At 40.0% G+C, this 21883-nt stretch overlaps 1 protein-coding gene across 2 annotated transcripts in view; it reads left to right on the top strand.

Annotated features, from left to right (window-relative positions):
* Positions 1-12316, top strand: part of ACER3 (alkaline ceramidase 3) — a 192637-nt gene extending 180321 nt beyond the window's left edge. For both annotated transcript variants that reach the window (XM_031961345.1, XM_031961346.1), the window contains 4 exons: positions 3111-3212; positions 4007-4111; positions 10069-10114; positions 10637-12316. In XM_031961345.1, coding sequence (XP_031817205.1) covers positions 3111-3212; positions 4007-4111; positions 10069-10114; positions 10637-10693 — 310 coding nt within the window. In that variant the 3' untranslated portion in view covers positions 10694-12316. The remainder of the gene's footprint in view (positions 1-3110; positions 3213-4006; positions 4112-10068; positions 10115-10636) is intronic.
* The last annotated feature ends 9567 nt before the right edge of the window (positions 12317-21883 follow it).

Genomic DNA, 21883 nt, shown 5'->3' with positions numbered 1-21883 from the left:
CTACAGGAAATTTATCTTGTGTTAGACGCCTTACAAGGTGTTAAGTCACTAGAGTGATAGAAACAATGCTTATGTAATTGGTTTACACCTTTGGGAGTTCATACATTAGCTCACACGTTAGAGTTCACAAGTTCTGGAGATTCACAAGTCCCACTCTCTCAGGGGAGCCCATAATCCCACTCTCTCAGGGGAGGAGTCAATCTTTGGGTTCACACCTTTAAGAGATCATTTATAAGAAACTCCTAGAGATATTGAAAGCCACAGGTCAGTGAAGAGTCAGTTGAAGATATTGAAAGCCAGAGACTGCAGTCAGGCAGAACGAAGAATTCGGAAGAGGAGAGGCTGAACCTGAGGCAGAGGCAAAGGACTAGCAACAGGGAGGCAGAGGCAAAGGACTAGCAACAGGAGCTCTTGGAACCAAGGAAGGAGATAGGCCTTTAAGAAAACTAACCAGGCTATTTTGGTAGAAATAATAAAGGATCTGAAACTTTATCATCTGGCTGCATTTGAGGTGATTATTATATGGAACTGAAACTAAGGTTGCCTCTAGAAGCCCCCCAAGAAATCTGCTCCCAGAGAACGATCATATTATACAAAAGAAGAGAACACCACAATCTTGCAATAGGGTAGGCAAAAACAAGGACATGTATAATGACATACTTCATAAACATAAAGTGAATAAGGACAAATATATGAAAAGTCATTATGTCCCAAGGAGTTTAGGAGGGAGCATTCAGGGGATCAAAAAAGGCTTCATATAGAAGATGGTCCTTGAGGTTCATTTTAAAGGAAGAAGGTGGTGGAGTAAAAGAAAGGGAACAAAGCTTTCCAGGTTTAGGGAATTACCAACATTGCACAGAGATGGGCAATGGAGTGTGAGGGACAGAGAGGAAGCTAGTGTGGCTGGCTCAGAGCCAGGTCCTATTAGGCTGGAAAGATGGATGCAGTCCAGTTGACAAGGGGCTTTAAAAGCTAAACACAGGGATTTCTAGTTAGTCCTAGAGATAATAGAAAAGCCAGACTTGAACTTAAGTAAGGAAGATGTAGGATGGCCCAGAGTAGCAAGGAGACTACCTAAGAACTATTAGAATAATCTAGATGAGAGGGAAGGAGGAACTGAACTAAAAGGGTAATGAGTTAAGGTGTGAATAGAAAGAAGGGACCATGTGATCATAAATCATTAACAGCATAAATTACAGTTTTACAGCTAGAAGGATTTTTGAAGGCCAAGTCAAGTCCAATTTCCTCATTTGAAAGATGGAGTAACCAAGACTAAGAGATATAACATTACCCAGAGTCATCTAGCTCCTAAGTGTTTGAAGCAGGAATATAAATGTGGGTATTCTGGATTCTAAGCCTAGTGTTCTCTTCACAGCTTCACCTAGCAGCACTATTTAGCAACAATTGCTAAAGCAGAATTGGAGTTCATCTGAGAGATTAGAATTTATATATAGATGTATATTCTTTAATCTTCACAATAATCATGTGAGGTAAAAGCTTTCTTTATTCTCATTTTACAGATGAGGAAACTGACACTTAAGTTAAGGTCATCCATCTAGGCTAACAAAGCTAGTAATTTCCAAGGTAGAACTCACTCTGGTCTTCCTTACTAGATTTTTAAATTTCTATTTAGTTATTTTTAGAATAATTTCTTTTTAAATTTTGAATTGCAAATTCTCTCCCTCCCTTCTAACCATTATACATGTAAAATCATCTAAAATATATTTCCCTATTAGTCATAGTTTTTCAAAAGCAAGAAAAATTTTTAAAATAAGTAAAGTATATGTCAATTATTTCTCTTTCTGAAAGTGATTCCTCTACATCCTAGGACTGAAATTTCTCTTTTTAATGCCTGCTGGTTTTGTTATCTTATTGAAAAGCTATTAATTTTTATGGCTTTATTTTGTACTCTGTAACTCTGCTCAAGCTCTTTACCTCAGTATCTTTACTTATTTCTTAGAATTTTTTAAAGAAACCAATTTAAAAGAAAATTCTTAGAATTTTTTAAAGAAACCCATCATTACCAAATAGTGATGGATTCATCTGCTCTTTGCCTGCCTTTAAAACCCAATAAATTCAGGACTAAAGCAAAGGTTCCCCCTTCCCAATATTGTTTTATGTAGTTCTAGAAGTACGATAAGTAGTCTTGTCCCTATTTGTATGTGAATTTCTCATGGAGAATCTACCCAACAGGTTGGAGCCCATGGCATTTTATGATTATGAATGTCTTAGATGTCTTTCTGCACTTGTCAGGCTTAAGTGATTATTGATCATTACTGCATAAAGTTCTATAAGATCAGAGGAGGAAAAAGCAATTGTCGGGGAGGGGGAGAATTCTAAGGTTTATGGAGAAAGTGGTGTTAGCAATGGACTTAGAAGAATGCGTATAAGGTTTTCAGTGGGTTAAGAAAGAGAAGGCATTCTAAGCATAGGAAACAGCATCAGAAAAAAAGGGGGGGAAGCAAAAAATCATTAAGACTCGGTGAAAGAACAAAGTCATGTACTTTGAATAAGACATATTTTATAAAGGAAAACTGGGGAAATAGGTTAGGCCGAGTTATGGAAAGCTTTAATTAATTGTCTGGCAAAGGAGTTTGGACTATATCTAGTAGACGATTGTGAAAGATTTCTGAATAGATATATAAAGATATATAAAGCATTTAATTGCTAAGTACGAGCAACAAAAAAGCAAATAAGTAAGACAGTCCTTGCCTTCAAATAGCGTGCATTCTAATGTAGGAAGACAGTACATTAAAGAGAGCTAGAAAGGTTAGAGGGAGAGGATGACACTTGGTATGGAGATGGCCAGGAAGATAGATCAGGGGAATGACATGATCAAATCGTGTTGGAAGTTGTAGAAGACTACTCTATCAGTGTGTGCACTATGGATTAGAGGGGGAAAGAAGAGATACTATGTACATAGAGAAGGAGGGGGAAGAGCAATAGGGACAAGGCTATAAAGATTAGTTGAGTCCGAATTGCAGAGGGCCATTTATTGCAGAGGGCCAGGCTGAGGAATATGTACTTTATCCCATTGACAGTAGAGATACTCAAGATTTTTCAACAGTGGATTTAATAGAATTAGATTTTGCTTTTCCTTCTCTCCACAGGGTATATCCATGGCTTAGAGGACTGGGTTATACATCCTTAGGCATATTTTTAATGGGATTTTTCCTTTGGAATGTAGACAACATCTTTTGTGATTCACTAAGGTAAGAAAAACAAACTTAATTACATTTTTCCCCGGAAACATAACTAAAGTGAGATGTAGTTTTTAATATTACATATTATGTATCCTCTGCCTCATAGAATTGGTTTGAGGAAGGTGCTTTAGAAGCCTCAGAACACTAAAGAAACCTGATCATATGAAGTGTATATGTTTCCGACCCTACATATTTGTAATGTAATTTAAAAGTTTTACTCTGAATCCACTAGGAAAATAGTAGCAGAGAAAGCACTGTTTTAATGATAAAAAAAAGAGAGAGAAAATTCTGATTCTGACGCCAAAATGTAGGAAGTAATCACAGTCACTCTGAGGCACTGGTACTGCAAATATTAGTGCTCCCATTGTGCACAGAACTCTGAGGCCCTAGATCACAGAGTTAGTATGTGAAAGAGATAAAATGCAAACTCAGGCATCCATATTCTAGTCAATATTGCATGTAGTTTGGTCAGAAAACTAAGATTCAGGCCAAAAAATACAAAAGTGTCTGAGGAAATCGAAAGCCTTACTCTAGTGAATTCATAGATTTATCCCAGAAAAGTTGCTTTATTTTCCTCAGTTGTGTCATCTATTGAATAAGAGTAAGACTGCATTTCTCAATCAGGAGTGGTTTTAAATGGGACATATGCAAAAAATGTATCCTGAATATTTATTCATCAAATCTGTAACAACCCTAAAGAATTACATTTTTTGCCATACATGAAAAACACACACTTGGTAGTAGATGCAATATGCTTTTGTGGTTATACAAAAATCGATCTGTTCTGTTTTTCCTCCTAATAGGCGCTTTCGGACAAAAGTGCCACCTTTTGTGGGCGTTTTTACACAGTTACATGCTTGGTGGCACATTCTTACTGGCCTTGGCTCTTACCTTCATGTCCTTTTCAGGTATGAAGTAGAAATATGGGGAGAGACTGGAAAGGGGGGAAAAGCATAGCCAGTATAATATAGTTATATGTAGATGTAGATGTATTTCCTCTGTATTATACTACAAGCCCAATACCTAGAAAAGAGATGCTTACTGTGGATTGGTTGATTTGCATTATTAGCTGGTCAAGGCTGGCTGTTCCACTTTCCTTCAATAACCTCATGTGATCAGGGAATCGGATTATTCCTAGCATAATAGGACCCTAAGATGCAGGTAACTACTTTTTTTTTTTAGTAGTTACCAAGTGGCTCAAAAATCTGAGAGTAAAAGTGGGATGACAGAGCCATGTGGGGCACACTAACTGTGAGATGAACCAAGTATTGGGAGGGAATTGAACTACCAGGAGAAGAGAAGATAGCTCTCAATGGGAGAAGGAAAGCTAATGATTACTTCTTCTGCTCCACTATTTCCCTTAAAATCAGCTCTGAGCAAAGAAGCAAACTTAGAGGGTCTTGCCTATTAGCGTCTTATTGATTCAGTAGCTTTATTATCTTTCTCCCCAAACCCCTCCTCCCCCAGACTTCCCTTCTGCTGTAGAGGCTGCCACTATGCTTCCAGTCACTCAAACTCACAACTCCTTTGCTGAAACCTAAGTCTGGCTGGGTCATCCCACACCCTACTTGGTAAATAGGTTTCCTATTGCCTCCAGGATCACATATAAAGTCTTTTTGTGTGAAATGCTAAGTTTTTCACCTCCTGCTCTCTTTACAGCCTGATTTCTAGTCTTCTTACAATTCTGCCCCTCTCCCCAGAAATTTCTCACACTCTCATCTCCCATGTTCTTCACATTAGTACCAGGTGTCCTCCATGCCTGAAAGGCTCTTCCTCCTCACCTCTGTCTCTTAGAATCCCAGGCTTCCTTCAAGATACCCCCTCTGGACCTTCCCCTCCAAGGCTAACTTTCCTCTGTCTGTATGTATCTTGTCTATGCCTATTTATTTAATGTATTAAAGAAACCATTTGTTTGTTTGTTTAAATGTCTCCCCTCATTAGAAACCAAACTCCTTGGGGATGAGGTCAGTTTTAGCTTTTATTTTTATTCTGAGGATTTGGCACTGGACCTGTTTAACCTGGGGTAGGGAGACTTGCATTGTTTGCCTCACAGAATTTTTGTAAAAAGCATTATAAAATTATGCAGATGTGAATGATTTAACAAAAAAATTAATCATTCTATTACTATGAATAATATATTTTGGGAATAAGTTTTTCTATTTCAAAAGTTCCAGTTAATCCTAAAATCTTTGATTGTGAAAATATTCTTACTCTATTATCTTTGTTATACTCCAATTTTGAAAGATTAGGTTTGGGGTTTGGCTTTTTTTAGACCAACTTTCTTCTGAATCCTTAGGAAAAAGAGCCTCAATAGCTCCAGTGTGTTTGAAGGAACAGGATGTACTAGTAAACAGCTCCTACTAGAAAACACAGGTAGTTTCTTTCAGTCTCCTGCTTTAAGTGGCTCATGGCTCAATAACAAGGTTTTCCTGTCTGCCAAAAGGCAATTAGTGCTGACACATACTCCACACATGAGGCCCAACTTCGAGGAGAAAATAATGGAGGAAACATTTGAAATCAGTTTACAGAACAACTGGTGCATCTCAGCATACTCTTGGTGGCCCCAGACACCTTTTCTGTACTAGGGATTTTATGGTTAAAATGGCAGCAGCTTCACCTGGAGAATCCCATCCAGTTTCTCTCTTCCTTGTCTCTGGAAGCCTTTACCTCCTCTCTCTCACTTTGCTTTCCCCTATCCTGTATGTCCACATGATCCAATTATGTCCATCCCTTTGAAGAGGGATTCAAAATTGAAAAGTAAAATACATTTTCATTTCTAACCTTTCTCATGCTTTCTCTTCCTCTGTCATTATAATTTCTTATTGACGCTTTTTGTTTTTGCATCACGATCATTGCAGGATATGCCTTTCCTGATACCTCCAGAGAGCTGTTCCTTGTGGCAAAGAAAAAAAAATGTAGTGGGAACAGCCACCAGATCTACCATTTGTGGCAGTACCCACTGCCCCTCATGCCCCCCGTTCCTTGGCTAACATTATCCACTTTCTGACTAATTTTTAAAAATTGACCATAGTCAGTAAACATTAGATCGGATTTCCAAGCATGCACAGGTGGTCCCCATGCCTGGTCGCCTCCCTGTCTACCGAGATAGCCTCTCCACAGCTTCCTTTCGCTGCCCCCTAGCCTTTTCTGTCCCCCTTCTCCACGCAATTCCCAGCTCCATGTCCGACAGCTTAAGGCTGCTTTCAGCTCTGGTGGTCTGCGGCCTCGTCCCCACGAGAGGAATGCATTCCTTTCCCTTGTGGGTGTCAGCATCGCTCCCCCCCTCAGACATGCCCTCTCAGCCCTAGTGACCGCAAGGATTTGCAGAAAGGAAAAATGAGGAAGACCTCACAGAAGGGGAGGGGAAGCCCTTCTCTTCTGCAGAGCAACTGCTCTTCGTGCCCCGGAACGCCGATGCTGCAGTCTGATTGTTATGGAGTAAGATCAGGAGTGGCCTTGCCCTCTGATTGTTGTAGTCTGGTTGTGTCCGACTCTGGGGGCCCCATTGGGGGTTTTCTTGGCTAGGACACTGGCAGGGTTGGCCATTTCCTTTTCCTGCTCTCTTTACAGATGAGGAAACTGAGGCAAGCAGGGAATTAAGAGGCCTGCTCAGGGCCCCAAAGCCTATGAGTCTCTGAGGCCAGATTTGGGCTCGGGAGGACGAGTCTTTTGGAGTCCAGCGTTCTGGGCACTATGGTTGCCCCAGGGAAAGCCTGGCATCATTATTTGCCCCCAGGGCCTTGACATCCTGGTTTGGATAAGGAGCTGGCTGGCAGAGTACCTCAACATTCCCTCCTGGGGCATAGCTGGCCCATGGCTCAGGCCTCCTGCGCCCTCAGACTCACAGCCATTCTGGTTCCAGAGCTCACATTCATGGCCCCTCAAAGAGAGGGAAGAGAAAGGGTCCAGCATTTACCTTACTGCAGTCATGCTTGGATGTTCATCCTTCAGAGGATGCAGCAAGAACACAATGATAAAGGAGATGTGAGATTGCCCATTGTCCTATAATATTTTTTTCTCTGAGATAATTGGGGTTAAGTGACTTGCCCAGGGTCACACAGCCAAGAAGTGTTAAGTGTCTGGGGTCAGATTTGAACTCGGGTCCTCCTGACTTCAGGGCTGGTGCTCTATCCACTGCGCCAACTAGCTGCCCCTCATCATGTAATATTTTTTATAGTGGACTTCATTCAATTTCACTTCAGCAAGCACACATTAAACACCTCAGGGGGACAAGTCACTGCTCTTTGATAATGAGGGAATCCATAAAGGGTATTGACACCAACCTGGATGATTGAAATGCTATTGCATAGGTTACATTTATCAGAAAGGTACAGAGTGCTCTGCTACATAAAGTCTAATTTCTTTCCCTTTTTCAAGAAGGGAAAAACACTCTTTTTCCTCAATACTTTCTTAGAGATGACCCCGGCAGCAGCAGTGATGGCTAAGACCTCTTTGAGAATAAGTTGAGGGCCTCAGGGTAAGCTTTTTGAGGATAGACTGGATTATTCAGTCTCAGGGCACCTTAATTTGATGGCTTGTCATAAGTTTCTTTAAAACAACTCTAAGAAGTAAAGCATGACACTTTTTTGACAATTGTAATTTATAAGAAAAATATTCTCAATGGCTCCACTGTTGTAGCCTGGACTTGATGTTCTGATAAACTCCTAGTAAACAGCAAGTATTTTAAATCCACTACTTTAAGCAGCCCACACACACACACAAATTAAACTCAGGGTTTTCTTGCAAAAAGACAATTATTGCCAATAATCCTCTCATATATTGAGGCCAACTTTCCAAAGGTTGTGGGCTTTCCAAAGATTTGTGTAGCATAGTGGGCTGTGGGGAGGGGAGAGAAACAGGAAAGAAAAAGCTTGAAATCATTCCCAGAAAGACCTGTAATTATTGCCCATTTCTACAGATGAGGGGACACAGAGTGGTAAAGTGCTTTGCCCATAATCACACAGCTTTGTGTCTGTGCCTAGCCTATAACTCGGGTTTCCTAATTCCAGTTCCAGTGTTTTGATAACCTTCTTAATCAAAGTCCACAGAGCAACTTGTTCCTTTAAATTCACTTTGATTCATCCATCATTTACTAAGGGCCTACAATCTTCTGGGTTCTGGTGATACCAGTCCCTGCGCCTAAGGTGATTCTACTCACAGTTATATCTGTGGAAGAGAATATTGTCAACAGGGGGATCAGAAAAACCTTGTGGAGGAGATAATGAAAGCCTTGAGGTGAACTAGAGATTCCAGGAGAAAAATGAGAACAGGAAGTGTCCCAGTGTGGAGGACAGCCTGGTCAGAAGTGGAGATGGGATGTCCTGTATGCAGAATAGCAAGGAGCCCAGTTGTGTTGAAATGGAGAATGCATAAGGAGAGAAATATAAAACCATTCCTGAAAGGTAAATCGGAACCAGATTGTGTAGCTATTTGAGTCAGTCAATTGACAGGCATTGTTAAGGACTATGTGTTTTGGTCTAAGCCTTGTGTTTATCATTGGAGTTATGAAGAATTCCCAGTGTAATGCAAAAAAATGCCTAGTTCTAAAGGGCTTTAGATGACAGAATTTGTATTTTAACCTAGAAGCAAAAGCAAATCACTGAAGTTTTAGGAATAGTTTTGTACCTTTGTGATGTAATCAAGTCACTCAACTCTGTGGATCTCAGTTTCCTCATCTGTCAAATTGAGTTGGAAAAGGAAATGGCAGACCATTTCTTTGCCAAGGGAACCCCATATAGGGTCACAAATGAAAATGACAGAACAACAAAAAAATGTAATCCTATAGTCTTTTGTATTCTGTTTATCTGCATTTCTTTCTCATTCCTTGCATGAATTCTGTCCAGAGCACCACTATCCATCTTTCTAAATACCCAAAGTTATAATTTGAGAATGATCCTTGATTTTTTCCATTTCTACATTTCACATAAACATTCAACTATGAAGTCTAAATGATTTTTCCTCCTACATCTCCCACTTCTCTCCATTCACACAATCACCACCCTTTTTCTGGTTCCGAGTACTTCTCACCTAGACAATTACAATAGTGTTCTAATTAGTTTCCCCTCTTACAGTTTCTTCTCTGTTTGGCCCATCCTCCATACATCTGCCAAACTGATCTTGCTCTCCTGTTTGATAAGCTCTTTCTCGCCTATTCAGCAATCTCCCTTGTGACCTGTAGGATCAAATACAAATCCCTTTCTAATTTAAAGTCTTTAACAACCTATCTAGAGTCTACCTTTCTGGATGTATTACATATTACTTCCATAACACACTCTGTGATCTGGTCAAACTGGCTTTCTTGCTATTCTCCATGAACAAAATACAATCTTCTCCATACCTTTGTAAAAATTATCCCCATATATTTTGAATATAATTCTTTCTCACCTCTGCCTCTTAGAATCCTAGCTATCTTCAAAGCTCAGCACAAATACCACTTTCTACATGAGGCTTCTCCTAATCCCCCCCCCCCTACTCCCAGATGCTAACACTTCTCCCAGTGTCTCCTCCCCAAAATCACCTTGAGTTTATTTAGTATATACTTATAAATGTACATATAGGGATGCTTGCTGAGAAATAGATATCATCTCATTGAAAAAAAAACTTCCTAATGATCTCAACCATCTGAGGATGGAAAGGATTGTGCTCTATGAGGCAGTTTTTCATCTCTGGAAATTTTCAAAGACCAAGTGATTATTTGATAGAGCTGTTATAGAGTTCATCTGTGGTTTGGATTAGGTCAGAAGAGGAGAACAGCTTTACCCAGAGTGACACAGGAAGTGAGTAGCAACACTGACCTCTGAGGTAATTTCCAAAGTGAGATTTTCAATCACTCTAACCCTAAAATGCCCTTTTCTTTCCTTTTCAGCTTATACACAAGGACACTTTTCCTGCGGTACAGACCAAAGGTGAAGGTAAGCCCTAGTCTGAATGCATTTGAATACAAGAATTCCCTGTAGTTTGGGGACCAATCCTAAGGCACCTAATGTGGCCACTCTCTGACAGACATTGTTCTTAAGCACTGCTTGGTTCTAAGATTCAGCCAGGAAACCCTGATATTCTAGACTAGAATGTTCTAACTCAAAGCTTCTTAAATTGTGGGTTGTGAATACAGGGATGATGAAAAATTTGGCAACGGTAAAAAATTTCTGAGTGCAGTGCCCCCAAATTAATTCAAAGTCAAATGCACAATGAATCCAGGTTACTTCTGGCAGTGCTCGTCCATCCTGCCCGTCTGTGCTCACTACAGCCTGAGTTCTGAATACACAACCTGCACGAACCCTGCCAGAAACTTGTGAGATAGGAGTGCAGAGAAATCTCTCTTGACCAGGGATCATGGGTGGTTAGCAAGCCCTGTTCTCCTGCTCTTTTCCTGGGACTTGGACTGAAAGAGTGTTCTTTCTCTTTTCTCTCTCCCCGAACCCTTGTCTGAATAGTTTCTCCTTGGAATGTGGCCCACGATCCTGGTGGAGCCGCCCAAGAAGGACATATGAGAAGAGGGCCCACAGAGAAGCTCAGCCACCCGCTGCTGGCCTGGTTACCTGGGGAGGAGAATCCCAACACTCTCCAAGCTTCCATATTAAATTATGTACCAGCTCTTGTGGTGAAAAGCTGCGTCTCTGACCGTACCGCAGGGCCAGAAACGTGAGAAGGGCGCGCAGTGGGTCATTCTCTCATACTGTCTAGAAGAACCCCATGTGGTGTTCATGTACATATCCAAGTGCTGCAGAACTCGGGCTTCTTTCATGAGTATTCACTGGTTGTTGCCCATCGGTCACTGCAGTGACCTTTCCCCCTTGGATGTGGGCTGAATCTGATCTGTAACTTTTCTCTATGATTTTGAATGAATATGTAATTGGATAATGGACATTGTTGGCTGGGGTGGATCCAGACTAAGTGTCTATCTTGCTGCTTAGTAGTGACTTACTGCTTAGCCACATCATTCGGATACCTGTTGAAGGAAATTTGGAAGGTTGTTGCCACGGGGAAAGGGCCCAGCCGCAGGGTGGTGGTCTGCTCTACTGGCTGAGCCAGGCGGTCGTGTCCCCTCTGCTGCCCCTGGGAGCCAGGCATTCTGGCTCAGGCCCACCACTGGCCCTTCACATCCCTCACTTACCTCTCAGCCCAGGCACTTGCCTGTACCTTTGGCCCGTACTGGGTCACAGATTCAGCCTGTCACAGTTAGATCACCACGGGGGCGCCCATTATCATGTCACTTAGGCCACAAATTGGCCATCCGACATTCCTCTAGTCAGTCCTCAATCCCAGCAATGTTGGGCAACCCCCGTGACCCTTGGGAATGTGGTTTTATCTTATGGTCTGTTTTCAAGGAGCCAATTCATGGTACAGGGCAAGACATTCTCTGTATTCTCTGAGGAGGCTGTGCCAAACAAAGCCCGGTAAATCAAGGTTGGAGCTGGATATTTGGGCTGTGACTTCTTACTCTTCTCGAGCTAATTAAAGGTGTTGTTTCTAACAAGGATTCACACACTGCCTCCAGCTCCTTCTAGTCTTTTGTAGATCCCCTTAGCCTCCTGCTTGTGGTCTAATCAAGCATGGAGCAAGCTGCCTCTGCTCTGTCCAGTTGTATTCTTGTGCTCACATTATTTTCATCTCCAGAAAATATCAATGAATGACTTATACTAACTTTTCAAACATTCAGTAATTATAAATTCTCTAAGAAACATGACACTCCCAGTGAAGTTTGTAACCCCCATATGTCTGCTCCTCTTTGCATCTGAGGGAAGTAGGCCAAAAGCTTGAGAACAGCCTCGGGCAGTTCTGAATTCACCAGAAACTGAAGTCTCAGGCAGTCCTGCTCTATTCTCAGACAGCTCATTCTTCTATGAGTTTGACTATGTGATGCCCAGATTCAGCTGAAGGCTCACCGGGTGGCACCTTTGCCTAAAGGGGTGTTAGCAGATGAATGTTGTTAGCATGCTTACTTCCTAGGTGGTATTTCCTTTGTTAGCTCAAGCTGACATTCCCAGAGAGAATCTGTTCTAGTTCCTCTTATATGCAATCTCACTGCTAAAGACCTTGACTATTTTTACAGTATTAAATAAGTGACCTTAACACAAATTTAAAATAAACCTGTTTCAGGTTTTTTGGAATTTATTTTAAATGTTTTATTCAATGACCCTTTGTTACTTTTAAGAGTTTTCCCACGTTTACTCATCCCAGTGGCCCTCATTTTCTGCCATTCGGCAAATCATTGCTGCTTTCCTTCTCTTAGTCCACTTCACCAGACAGATTGAGCCCTGCCTAGATTTTGTTCATTTTTCTTCCAAGAGACAAAACGTGAGAGGACGCATTGGCTCTGGTTCTCTGTGCCTTAGGATTCTGGGACATTGAAGAATTCTACACACCACAAGTCACTTCTCCGCCTCTTGGCTTGGGAAATAGGAAGATTACTCCTTCGATCCCAATTTCAGCTAAGCAGTTGGTTAACTTTTATGGTCTGTTCTTAAAAAGAGCTTTGGACTCAGAGTCAGAAGACCTGGGTCTGCCAGTTACTAGCCGGTTCAGCTTAGATCACATTCCCTTTCTGAGGTTCAATATTCATATCTGTTAATGGGAATAATGATCGTACTACTTACTTTGCAGGATTGTTGTGAGGAAAACATTTTATAAATAGTAAAACACCATATAAATGTGAGCTACTTATATTATTTCTCTGCTCTGAACTTTGTTCATACCAATATGCAGCTCTATATCTATGATCAAAAAAACAGAATGAGAGCCCTCCCAAACTTGCCAGGGACATGGTCTACAAGAATTTGAATGTGTTAACTTACCTGTCTATAGCACTTCACAGGAAGATACCATCTTCCGAGCCTGAAATGGATGGTTCAAACCAGATCTTTCACCATCTATTCAAGTCCTTTAAGATGCAGCTCAGATGCCACCTCTTCCATGAAGCTTTCCCTGAATCATTCAGGGAAAAAAAATGATCTCCTCTGTAGACTTTCACAGAGCCCTTTGTTCACCCTTCTTTGCCTCCATCATACACTACTCCTATCATGTTCATGTTATTTCCATTAAGCTGTAAAGCTCCCTGATAACAAGAGCTATGTTGTCATCCTCAGTTGTATCCCTAGTGCTTAGCACAATGCACTAAAGCAATTGAATTAAACCAGATAAACAATGGGAATGTCATTTTCCTTGTTTTACAGATAGTGAAATGCCCCATGTTATCCACTCTCTGAAGTGGCTCGAATGTCATCGCTGCCTTAGTTAGGGTTTTGATATAAGAATGATCATAATGAGACACTCAGAAGTCATTGAACAATTAACACTAGAAGTATTGTAATTTAAGAATACTTCAAAGGACCAAGCTGCTTCAGTTTGATGTAGGGCACTTTTTTAATGAATAAAGCAAAATAAATAGAAATAGGATGGACTTTTTATTTCAGAGTAAAATTATAATAAAATATTTGCATTAATTCATGTTCCTGGTCCTCCTAGTATTAACAAAAGGTTTATGTTTGCCCTAACATAGCAGGGATCTGCAACAAGTATATAGCAGCACTTCACTGGATATGGCTTCCTCATCTTCATGCATCTCTTCATCAGGACAGAATATGGTGAGGGACCATATTCTGAAATGCACCAAATCAAAGGGGCCCCTACTGCCTGTGACTGAATCTTATTTATGCCTTTAGATAACCAGGCTATGTAGGAAAGGCTCGAGCAAATCAGGTCCTATGGGCAATTTTGTCTCCTTTTAGGAAAGCTCATTTTTATTGAAGGAGAGACAAGGAGGAACCTTAACCTAACCTTTGTTGACAGAGGATGAGGGGAAAAGAGAAGAGAAGTGACTTTGTCAGGGAAATGCTAGTAAACAGGAGCCTTATCACTTTCACCTACTTCTTGGAACCAGCATTCAACCCAGACCTTTTGATTCTTATTATGAGTTGTTTTTAGATACTATAAGTGATGCCATCTTTTCATTCCAGAAGTGGATATAATATACTTATGACCTCTGATCATGCACAATGGGACTGTGTTGTCCTTAGGATTATTTCTTTGTTCTTTCTCTCCCTCCCTCTCCCCTTTCCTCTCTCCCTCTCCCTCTTTCTCTCCCTTCCCCTTTTTCCCTCTCTCCCTCTCCTTCCCTTCTTTTCCCCTTCCCTTCCCCCTTCTCCTTCCCTTCTTTCCCCTTTCTCTTCCCCCTTCCCTTTCTTTTCCCTCTTTCCTCCCCCTCTTCCTCTTCCTCCTCCTACCTCTCATCCTTCCTTTTAACTTCCTTCCCCCTCCCCCTCTCCTTCTTCCTCTCTGTCTTTTTTTCTTCTTTCTTCTCTCTCTCTCTCTCTCTCTCTCTCTCTCTCTCTCTCTATGTCTCTGTCTCTGTCTCTGTCTCTCTTAAATGTCATATGATTGTATATATTAAGGGACCTTAGGATTATTGAAAAGAAATGAAGAATTAAACCCTTGCCTATAGGATATTTTCTTTTATTTTTTCACATCATTTTGTGCTTCTGGCTTTGTTCTTTTTAGTATTCTCAAGTTGTATGATTCCACTGATTTCTTACTGTCTTACAGAAATGACCCCAAGTTCTCTAGAGACTCTTACAGATCTAAGACAGAAAGGCTTCAAGCAGACAACTAGAGACAACTACACACAATTATGAGAGAGAAAGCTACACACAGTTGAGAGAGAGAGAGAGAGAGAGAGAGAGAGTTGGAAGCCAAATCTAGCCAAGATGCAGGTAGGGGGTAAGACCACAATATGTCATGAAGATGATCCAAAAACAATAACCTTCCCTTAAAGCCTCCCTCCCATTCCACTTCTTGGTGTGAAGGTAATCATACCTCACAGAACAAAAGGTCTGGCAATTCTAAAAAGGTGGAAGGACCTGGAGCACAGGCCTGCACCTGTTTAGGACTGGAAGACGACTAGTATCAGGTAGAGAACATTTCAGCTATTGTAACATTTGCTGAATACCATCACTTCAGCCTTAGAAACATGAGAGCTTTGATGAAAGAAGCACCTCCTATTTAGATGTAGTCCTGGGCAAGTGCAGAGGAAGAACATGATTTTTACCAACATGGTGAACTTTCATTGTGGCGATTCCTTCCACCACTACAGATCCCAGTCTGTCCATAATTTAATAGGATCATAAGTCCTAAGAAGTTGTCTGGGACACTTCGATATTAAATGACTTACCTAAAGTCATCTTAAATGAATAGTGTTAGAGATGAACCCATCTTCCTGCCTGACTTCAAGCCCAACCTCTAGCCATTAAACCATACTACTGCTACTGTGTATGCTTCCATAGCTGTCGTTTTTGAACTTGAAGTGTTCCCTTTGTAAATAGAGCCCCAAGACATAAAACCCCATTTCCCATTGAGTAAAATATCTTTGTGTTCACATGTTAAAAGATCCTATGAATGATTCTCATCAATGGACAGGAGCCCTGCTACACATTTTACCACAAATACTGCTAAACCATCAAAGGGACATTCAGAGAACTATTTTCAGGCTTGGCATCATCTCTGTGCCATAATTGATCACTATGGATTTGGAATTCTAAAATGTGTGGGCGTTTCCTAATGGGGAGTGGGTGATAGGGGCTATGTGAAATAACATACTCCCTGCTTCTACCAAACTCCATTTCCACCTGCAGAACTGTGTTATCGCTTGAATGATCCAGTGTTGTTTGGCCATAAAATCTTATTCTCACCCCAGATGTTCATAGGGACGATTTGTGTCTTACCTGTGATAGAGCATTCTGAGCTCATATGTCTGATCAGTCACAGTCGGACACACACTAACTCGACTCCACATAGTGATGTCATTTTGGTCCTCTTCAAGAACAAGGGAAAACCACCAACCAATTGTTTGGCCGTGAAACTAAATGTCCAATCAGGAGCTACAGAGAGAGAACAAAAGCCATGAGCCCTGCCCCACTTATCCACACCCATTTTAGCTTATTTTTTGATCAACAATGAGCATTTATCCTATGCCAACACATTTTCTAGGTGTGACATCTTTCCCTAGGTTTGGGGTCTTTTTTCCCAGGAGATGACCCTGTCTGAGTTGGAACAGTATTAGCTCCCATAAGACATTTTAGAGGCCAAGGAGCATTGGTCCCCTTTGGGAGAGAAGTGCCTGTTCCTTGGTGTGGATGTTGCCTCATCAGGGTGAGGGCTTCTCCAACCCACTCAGGCCTTCTCCATAGACTTCCAGCTGGTCATTTTTCTTGCTCCATGACTGGCCCAACTTCTTTTTCCTATATATTTCAGATGACATCCTTGATGCTTTTTTTTCTGGTGACAAATTACAGCCTCCCCTACCCACCATATTCCTCTATATCCTCCTTTGGGCTTTGTGTTAGTTTTGAAGGCACCTAACTTCAGAGGTGACATAATGTACTCACACCACAGAGCAAGTAAGCTTCTGTGTGGGGCTTGAGCTGAGGTGCTACTGCAAACTTACACATTGCTAGAATGGAAAGAGTGGAAATGACCATCCCAAAAATAAATGAACATAGTGGACATTTACAGTTTTTTCTAGTTTACAAAAGCACTTTCCTCACAACTCAGTAGGCAGTGTGAGTATCTAGATAGAATGAGACCTGGTGAAATTCAAGTGAGTTTTGTCCTAAGGCCATAAAATTAGTAGTAGTCAGAGGCAAGCTCAAACCAGGTCTTCTGACACAGAATCCAGGGCCTGTTCAACTACTATAAGCTGCTAAGCTGAACTTACAATATTAATCAAATTCATAGCGGCAGTTTCTTACACGACAGAAGGTGCTCTTATTCAGTTCTAACTAGCAATGGCCTCCTTGATGAACAACTACAGAAAACTGCCATCTTAAGCACTAATCATCAAAGCAGGAAAAGAGCCCTTTTTTGCATCTATCTCTTACGTGTTGCACAATATCAATGCCTTAATGTAATCCATTTGTCCCCCTGCTCTGGACTTTTCTATTTTGCAAAATGAAAATCATTCATTCTTAACATTCCCTTTCCCCCAATGACTGCTCCTATCTTCAGTATTTAGACTCTGTGGCTCTTTGAGTGGGTACATTAACCAAGAGTTAACACTGATGCCTGAAACAAGGCCCAGTCAGACTGATGACACAGAAAAAGGAGGGAAAATGGACAAAAAACTACCTCTGCAAGAGGACCAAGTGGAGAAAAGTATTTAAAACCAAATAACTATCTCATCATTATTTACCTCTTTACTCCAGTACATTCTGGCCTCCTTTTTCTGCCTAGTTCTTGGGTTTTAATTATCTCCATGAATTGCTAACTTGGGTCATCAGACTTCATACTCTCTTGAATCATAATTTAGTTCTTTGAATTCTGTCCTTGTGTGAGTTCTTTCCCTGGGGCCCCACATATATAAATACAAGAGTAAAAAAATTAGAATTGACCTTAAATATTCAGAGCAGCTGGATTAGGAAATAGTTATGTAGGAGTAAAATCTTCACTTAAAAAGTTCCTGTGTTTTTAATTGCACATTCTCCATTTGTGGAATAATGACCCTGTGGTACTTGAATGAATATAAATTACTTTAAGGTAACTTAAAACGATGGTTATTTTTCATAAGGTGACCTTCATTACCATATAACAAACATTTTTATAATCCTTTAAGATTTATACAGCCACTCTCTTAGATAGTTCAAACAATATTATTGCCATTTTACAGATGAGAAAATTGAAACTTGAAGAAAATACTTTTATCTATTTCATAGTAAATGTCAGCACTGGGATTCAAGCCCAAGTGTTCAGAGTCTTAAAACCAATGCTCTTCAAAAAATTATTTTTGTCTTGCTATCTCATTTTACATCACCTTTTCTGAATAAATCCCTTCTCCTGCGCCCCTACTCAAATAGCCATCCCTTGAAACAAAACAAAACAAAAAAGGCAGTTTAGCAAAACTAAAACAATTAGAGGATGTCCATTACAATATCAGTGCTCTTAACTTACTACATGTGATGTCACCAGATTATACTGGCAGCTGGTATAGGAAGTATTTGCTAACAGGAATGCTACAGAGCATGGAATGTGATTCCAGAAATCTTGATTTTGGACCAGAAATAGATTCTAAGGACAACTGCACTGTTCATTTCCTCTATTTCTTCATTTTGTGTCATTTCCATTCATAACAGCTCATTAACTGTCAGACCTCCAGGGAGCCTTTAGAAATTGTTTAGTCCTTTTACATCCTTTTACATCCCCATCCTTTTACAAATAAGGAAATTTAAATCAAGAAGAAGGGAAAGGACTTGCCTATGGTCACTCTGCACAGCCAGCTCCCAGCCTGCTTTACTGAAAATCAACTAACATGAGGTGTTCCTTCTTTGCTCAAGAGAGCTAGAGTTTCCCACACTGACAAAATTGTGTTTCTAGATCTAGATCCAGAATCATTAATGACAACAAAAAGAAGTAGAAGAGTGCACATTTTTAGTTCAAGAGAAATAGAAACACCAAGTACATTGGAGATTATTAAATGTATAAATATGGCCACCACAGGTGTCACATTTTTTTATATTATCCACAATAGGCTATTGTAGGAAGAACATTGGGTTTAGAATTGGGAGATGTGGACTAAATTCTACTTGCCACTTGTGGATGTGTAACTTCTGTAAAATGAAAAGTTGGACTAGAATTCCAACCCAACTCGAAGATTCTGTGTTCTAACATCCCACTGTTCCTTCCAGCTATTAGAAAACATGTTGGGTTAGAGCATTTTATCTTCTGTATCCTTGACCGCCCAGAGCCTTTGTCCTGAGATAACATTTGGCCAATTCTGTCATCTGTTAGTCCTAGATCAATTACATTTGTGTTGTAAGTGATTTTTCACTACATTTGTTTATAAAGACCACGTACCTAAAAGAGATTGTCTTTACAGGGAAGCAACCACTGATTGTTGATCTCCAAACTTGTGTTACCTTTTCCTTATTTTGCCACGTGCCACAATTGTTTTCCTATAAATTTAGATTGGTGTATATTTTTTATCTAATCTACTTATTATGCTACATTCCTACATTAATTATCTTCTTATGGATAAATGTATTAAAGAGCATTGTTTTGAATAAGATGTTAATTGATGTTACCCTTTTCCTCTTCTACTTCATAAAAGAATTATAAACATGAGTGTGATAGTGCTTAGTTTTATATAATATCGATGGATTTTTTTTTGTCCTTCAGACCACAACTATAGAGTCCAAGTAATAAGATACCAAGATAATAACTTGAGCTTAAGAAAATCAGTATTGAATGCATTATTGAAAACAGTAGGTGTTCAGTAAATGCTTACTGAATTGGAAGGCACTGCTATGTTGTACCTGAACACCTCATAGTCCTCAAACTTAGCATTCCCAAACTAAACTAGAATCTCTATTTCTATCCAGACATATCCCTTCCCTCTTGTTTCCACTGAGAACACCACTATTCTTTTTTTTTTTTTTTTTTTTGCTGAAGTTAAGTGACTTGCCCAGGGTCACACAGCCAGGAAGTGTTAAGTTTCTGAGGCCAGATTTGAGCTCAGGTCCTCCTGACTTCAGGACTGGTTCTCTATCCACTCCACCCTCTAGCTGTGCTCTCCACCATTTTTAGATACCAAAATTTTAGACAACTTTGGAGTCATCTTTTAATCTCTCTTCCCCATTCCTTGTATTAAGTTAGTAGTCAGACTTTGTGGATTCTTTATCAACATGTTTCAAATCCTGTTCTACTTCAGCAGTATCTCTGATATCCTTTCCCTTCTCTCCATTCTCACAGCCTTTACCCAACTTTATCCTTATTCTATCTCACTTAGACTATTCCCATTAGTTTCTTAATTGGACCCCTTATAGTCTTTCTCCTCTCCAATACACATAGTTGCCTAATTGATATTCCTAAAACAAAATCTGACTACATCACACCCAAAAACTTCCAGCAGCTCCCTATTGCTTCTAAGAAAAAAAAAATACAAAATCTATGGTCTGGTATTTCTATAATCCCATAATTTTAACTCCTGAAAACTCTCTTTACTTATCTCTAATTACATCTTCATACATTCTTCTTATCCTGTACCATCTCCAGCTTCCATAACCTTTTAATGGATGGTGCTCCATGTCCAAAATTTTCTTGCATATTACCTCTGCCTCATAGAATTTCCAGCTTTCTTCAAAACATAACAAATTGGGTGTCCAATTCAGGATTCCAAGCTCAAAAGTCCAGGTGGGTGGGAGCCAGAGTTTGATGGGACTTCTAGGAAGAGATGGCCCCAGGGAATTGGACATCCAGGGATGGAAATTAATAATGGAAAATAAATTTATGGGGATGGAAGACTGGCAGAGATTGTGGGGTCCTGAGGCAAAGTTAGATCCTGAAAAGTTTGCTAGGCAGGGAAAAATAAGCCCAGGTTCTGGGATGAAAGAAGAATTTGACAGAGGAGATAGAAGTGGATGGGAGTTCGGTCTAGAGATGGAAAAAAGAAATAGGTCCAGTAGATAAAGATGGGCCAGGGAGCACCAGGACTGTGAGGCTTCTGGGACAGAAATTAAATGGTGAGTCTTAACAAAGAGAGTCTCCAGGAATGGAAATGGATCTTGTAAATAGAGAAGACAAAAGTAGATTTGAGGAGAGGGGGAGTTAAAAGAGGGGAATGGGTGTTTATCATTTAGGTGAATGGCTAAACCAATTGTTATAAAATACAATGAAGTATCATTGTACTTTAAGAAATTGTGAATATAAGAAATTCAGAGAAACAGGAATTTATAAAGACCGGCACTACAACAATTTGAATTAAAGAGACACTCAAGTGAAGGTGGATGCTTTGAAGTTTTAATTACCATCCTTAGTCCTTGAAAAAAAATGAGTAAACATAAGGTAAGTGATTATGGGTGGGGGACTATTGCATATATTGGCCCTGTGCTCACTATCAGTTTTGCTTTACTGTGTTTGCAATTAAAATTTACTATGGAAAATTTTATCTGAAAATGATCATAATGTTAAAAAAAAAAAAGATTCAACAAAACTTTTTTTTTTTTTTAGCAAAATAGAAAACAGTTAAGAGAGGTTACAAATAGGTGTGATATATATTTGGCAAGGATCAAGATAGAACTGAGGGATAGAAATGGTATATTTGGGAAAGAAAAGATGCAGGGAAAGGGAGTAGGAAGCTTTGGGCATAGAGATGGGAGTAGAAAATAGGGCTAGGACACAGTGTCAAACTCAAATAGAAACGGGCATTAAACCCATAAACCATGTACTGACTTAGAAAGCCACATACTGTTATTAGTGTTCTATTATATTTTTATTTATTTTGTTAAGCATTTCCCAATTACATTTTAATTTAGTTAAGGCTACACTAGGGAGTGTGGCTGCCATGTACAGCCTGTTTGGCCTCTCTGATCTAGGAAATAGGGATAATGTATGAATATGTGTTTGGTGGTTGGGCTTTCTAGAAAGTAATAATAATGCTTGAGTGTATAAAAAGCTTTATGGTTTAGATATCACTTTGACATACATTACCAAATTTATTTGATGATCATAACAAACCTATGCAGAAAACAAAAGATAAATTAACCTCATTTCAAAGATAACTCAATTCAAGCACTATCTTCATGACCCACTTACCTCCCTAACTTCTACACCCATTCTCCCCCAAAACTGCCCTCTTGTTGGAATCTTTACAAAATGTTAAGCCATTGGAGTTGATAGAGACAATAATTATCTAATTT

This window comes from Sarcophilus harrisii, chromosome 3 (assembly GCF_902635505.1).
Source record: "Sarcophilus harrisii chromosome 3, mSarHar1.11, whole genome shotgun sequence".
Taxonomy (NCBI): domain Eukaryota; kingdom Metazoa; phylum Chordata; class Mammalia; order Dasyuromorphia; family Dasyuridae; genus Sarcophilus; species Sarcophilus harrisii.
The sequence above is the reverse complement of the archived record's forward strand: the minus strand, read 5'-3'. Positions and strand labels throughout refer to the sequence as shown.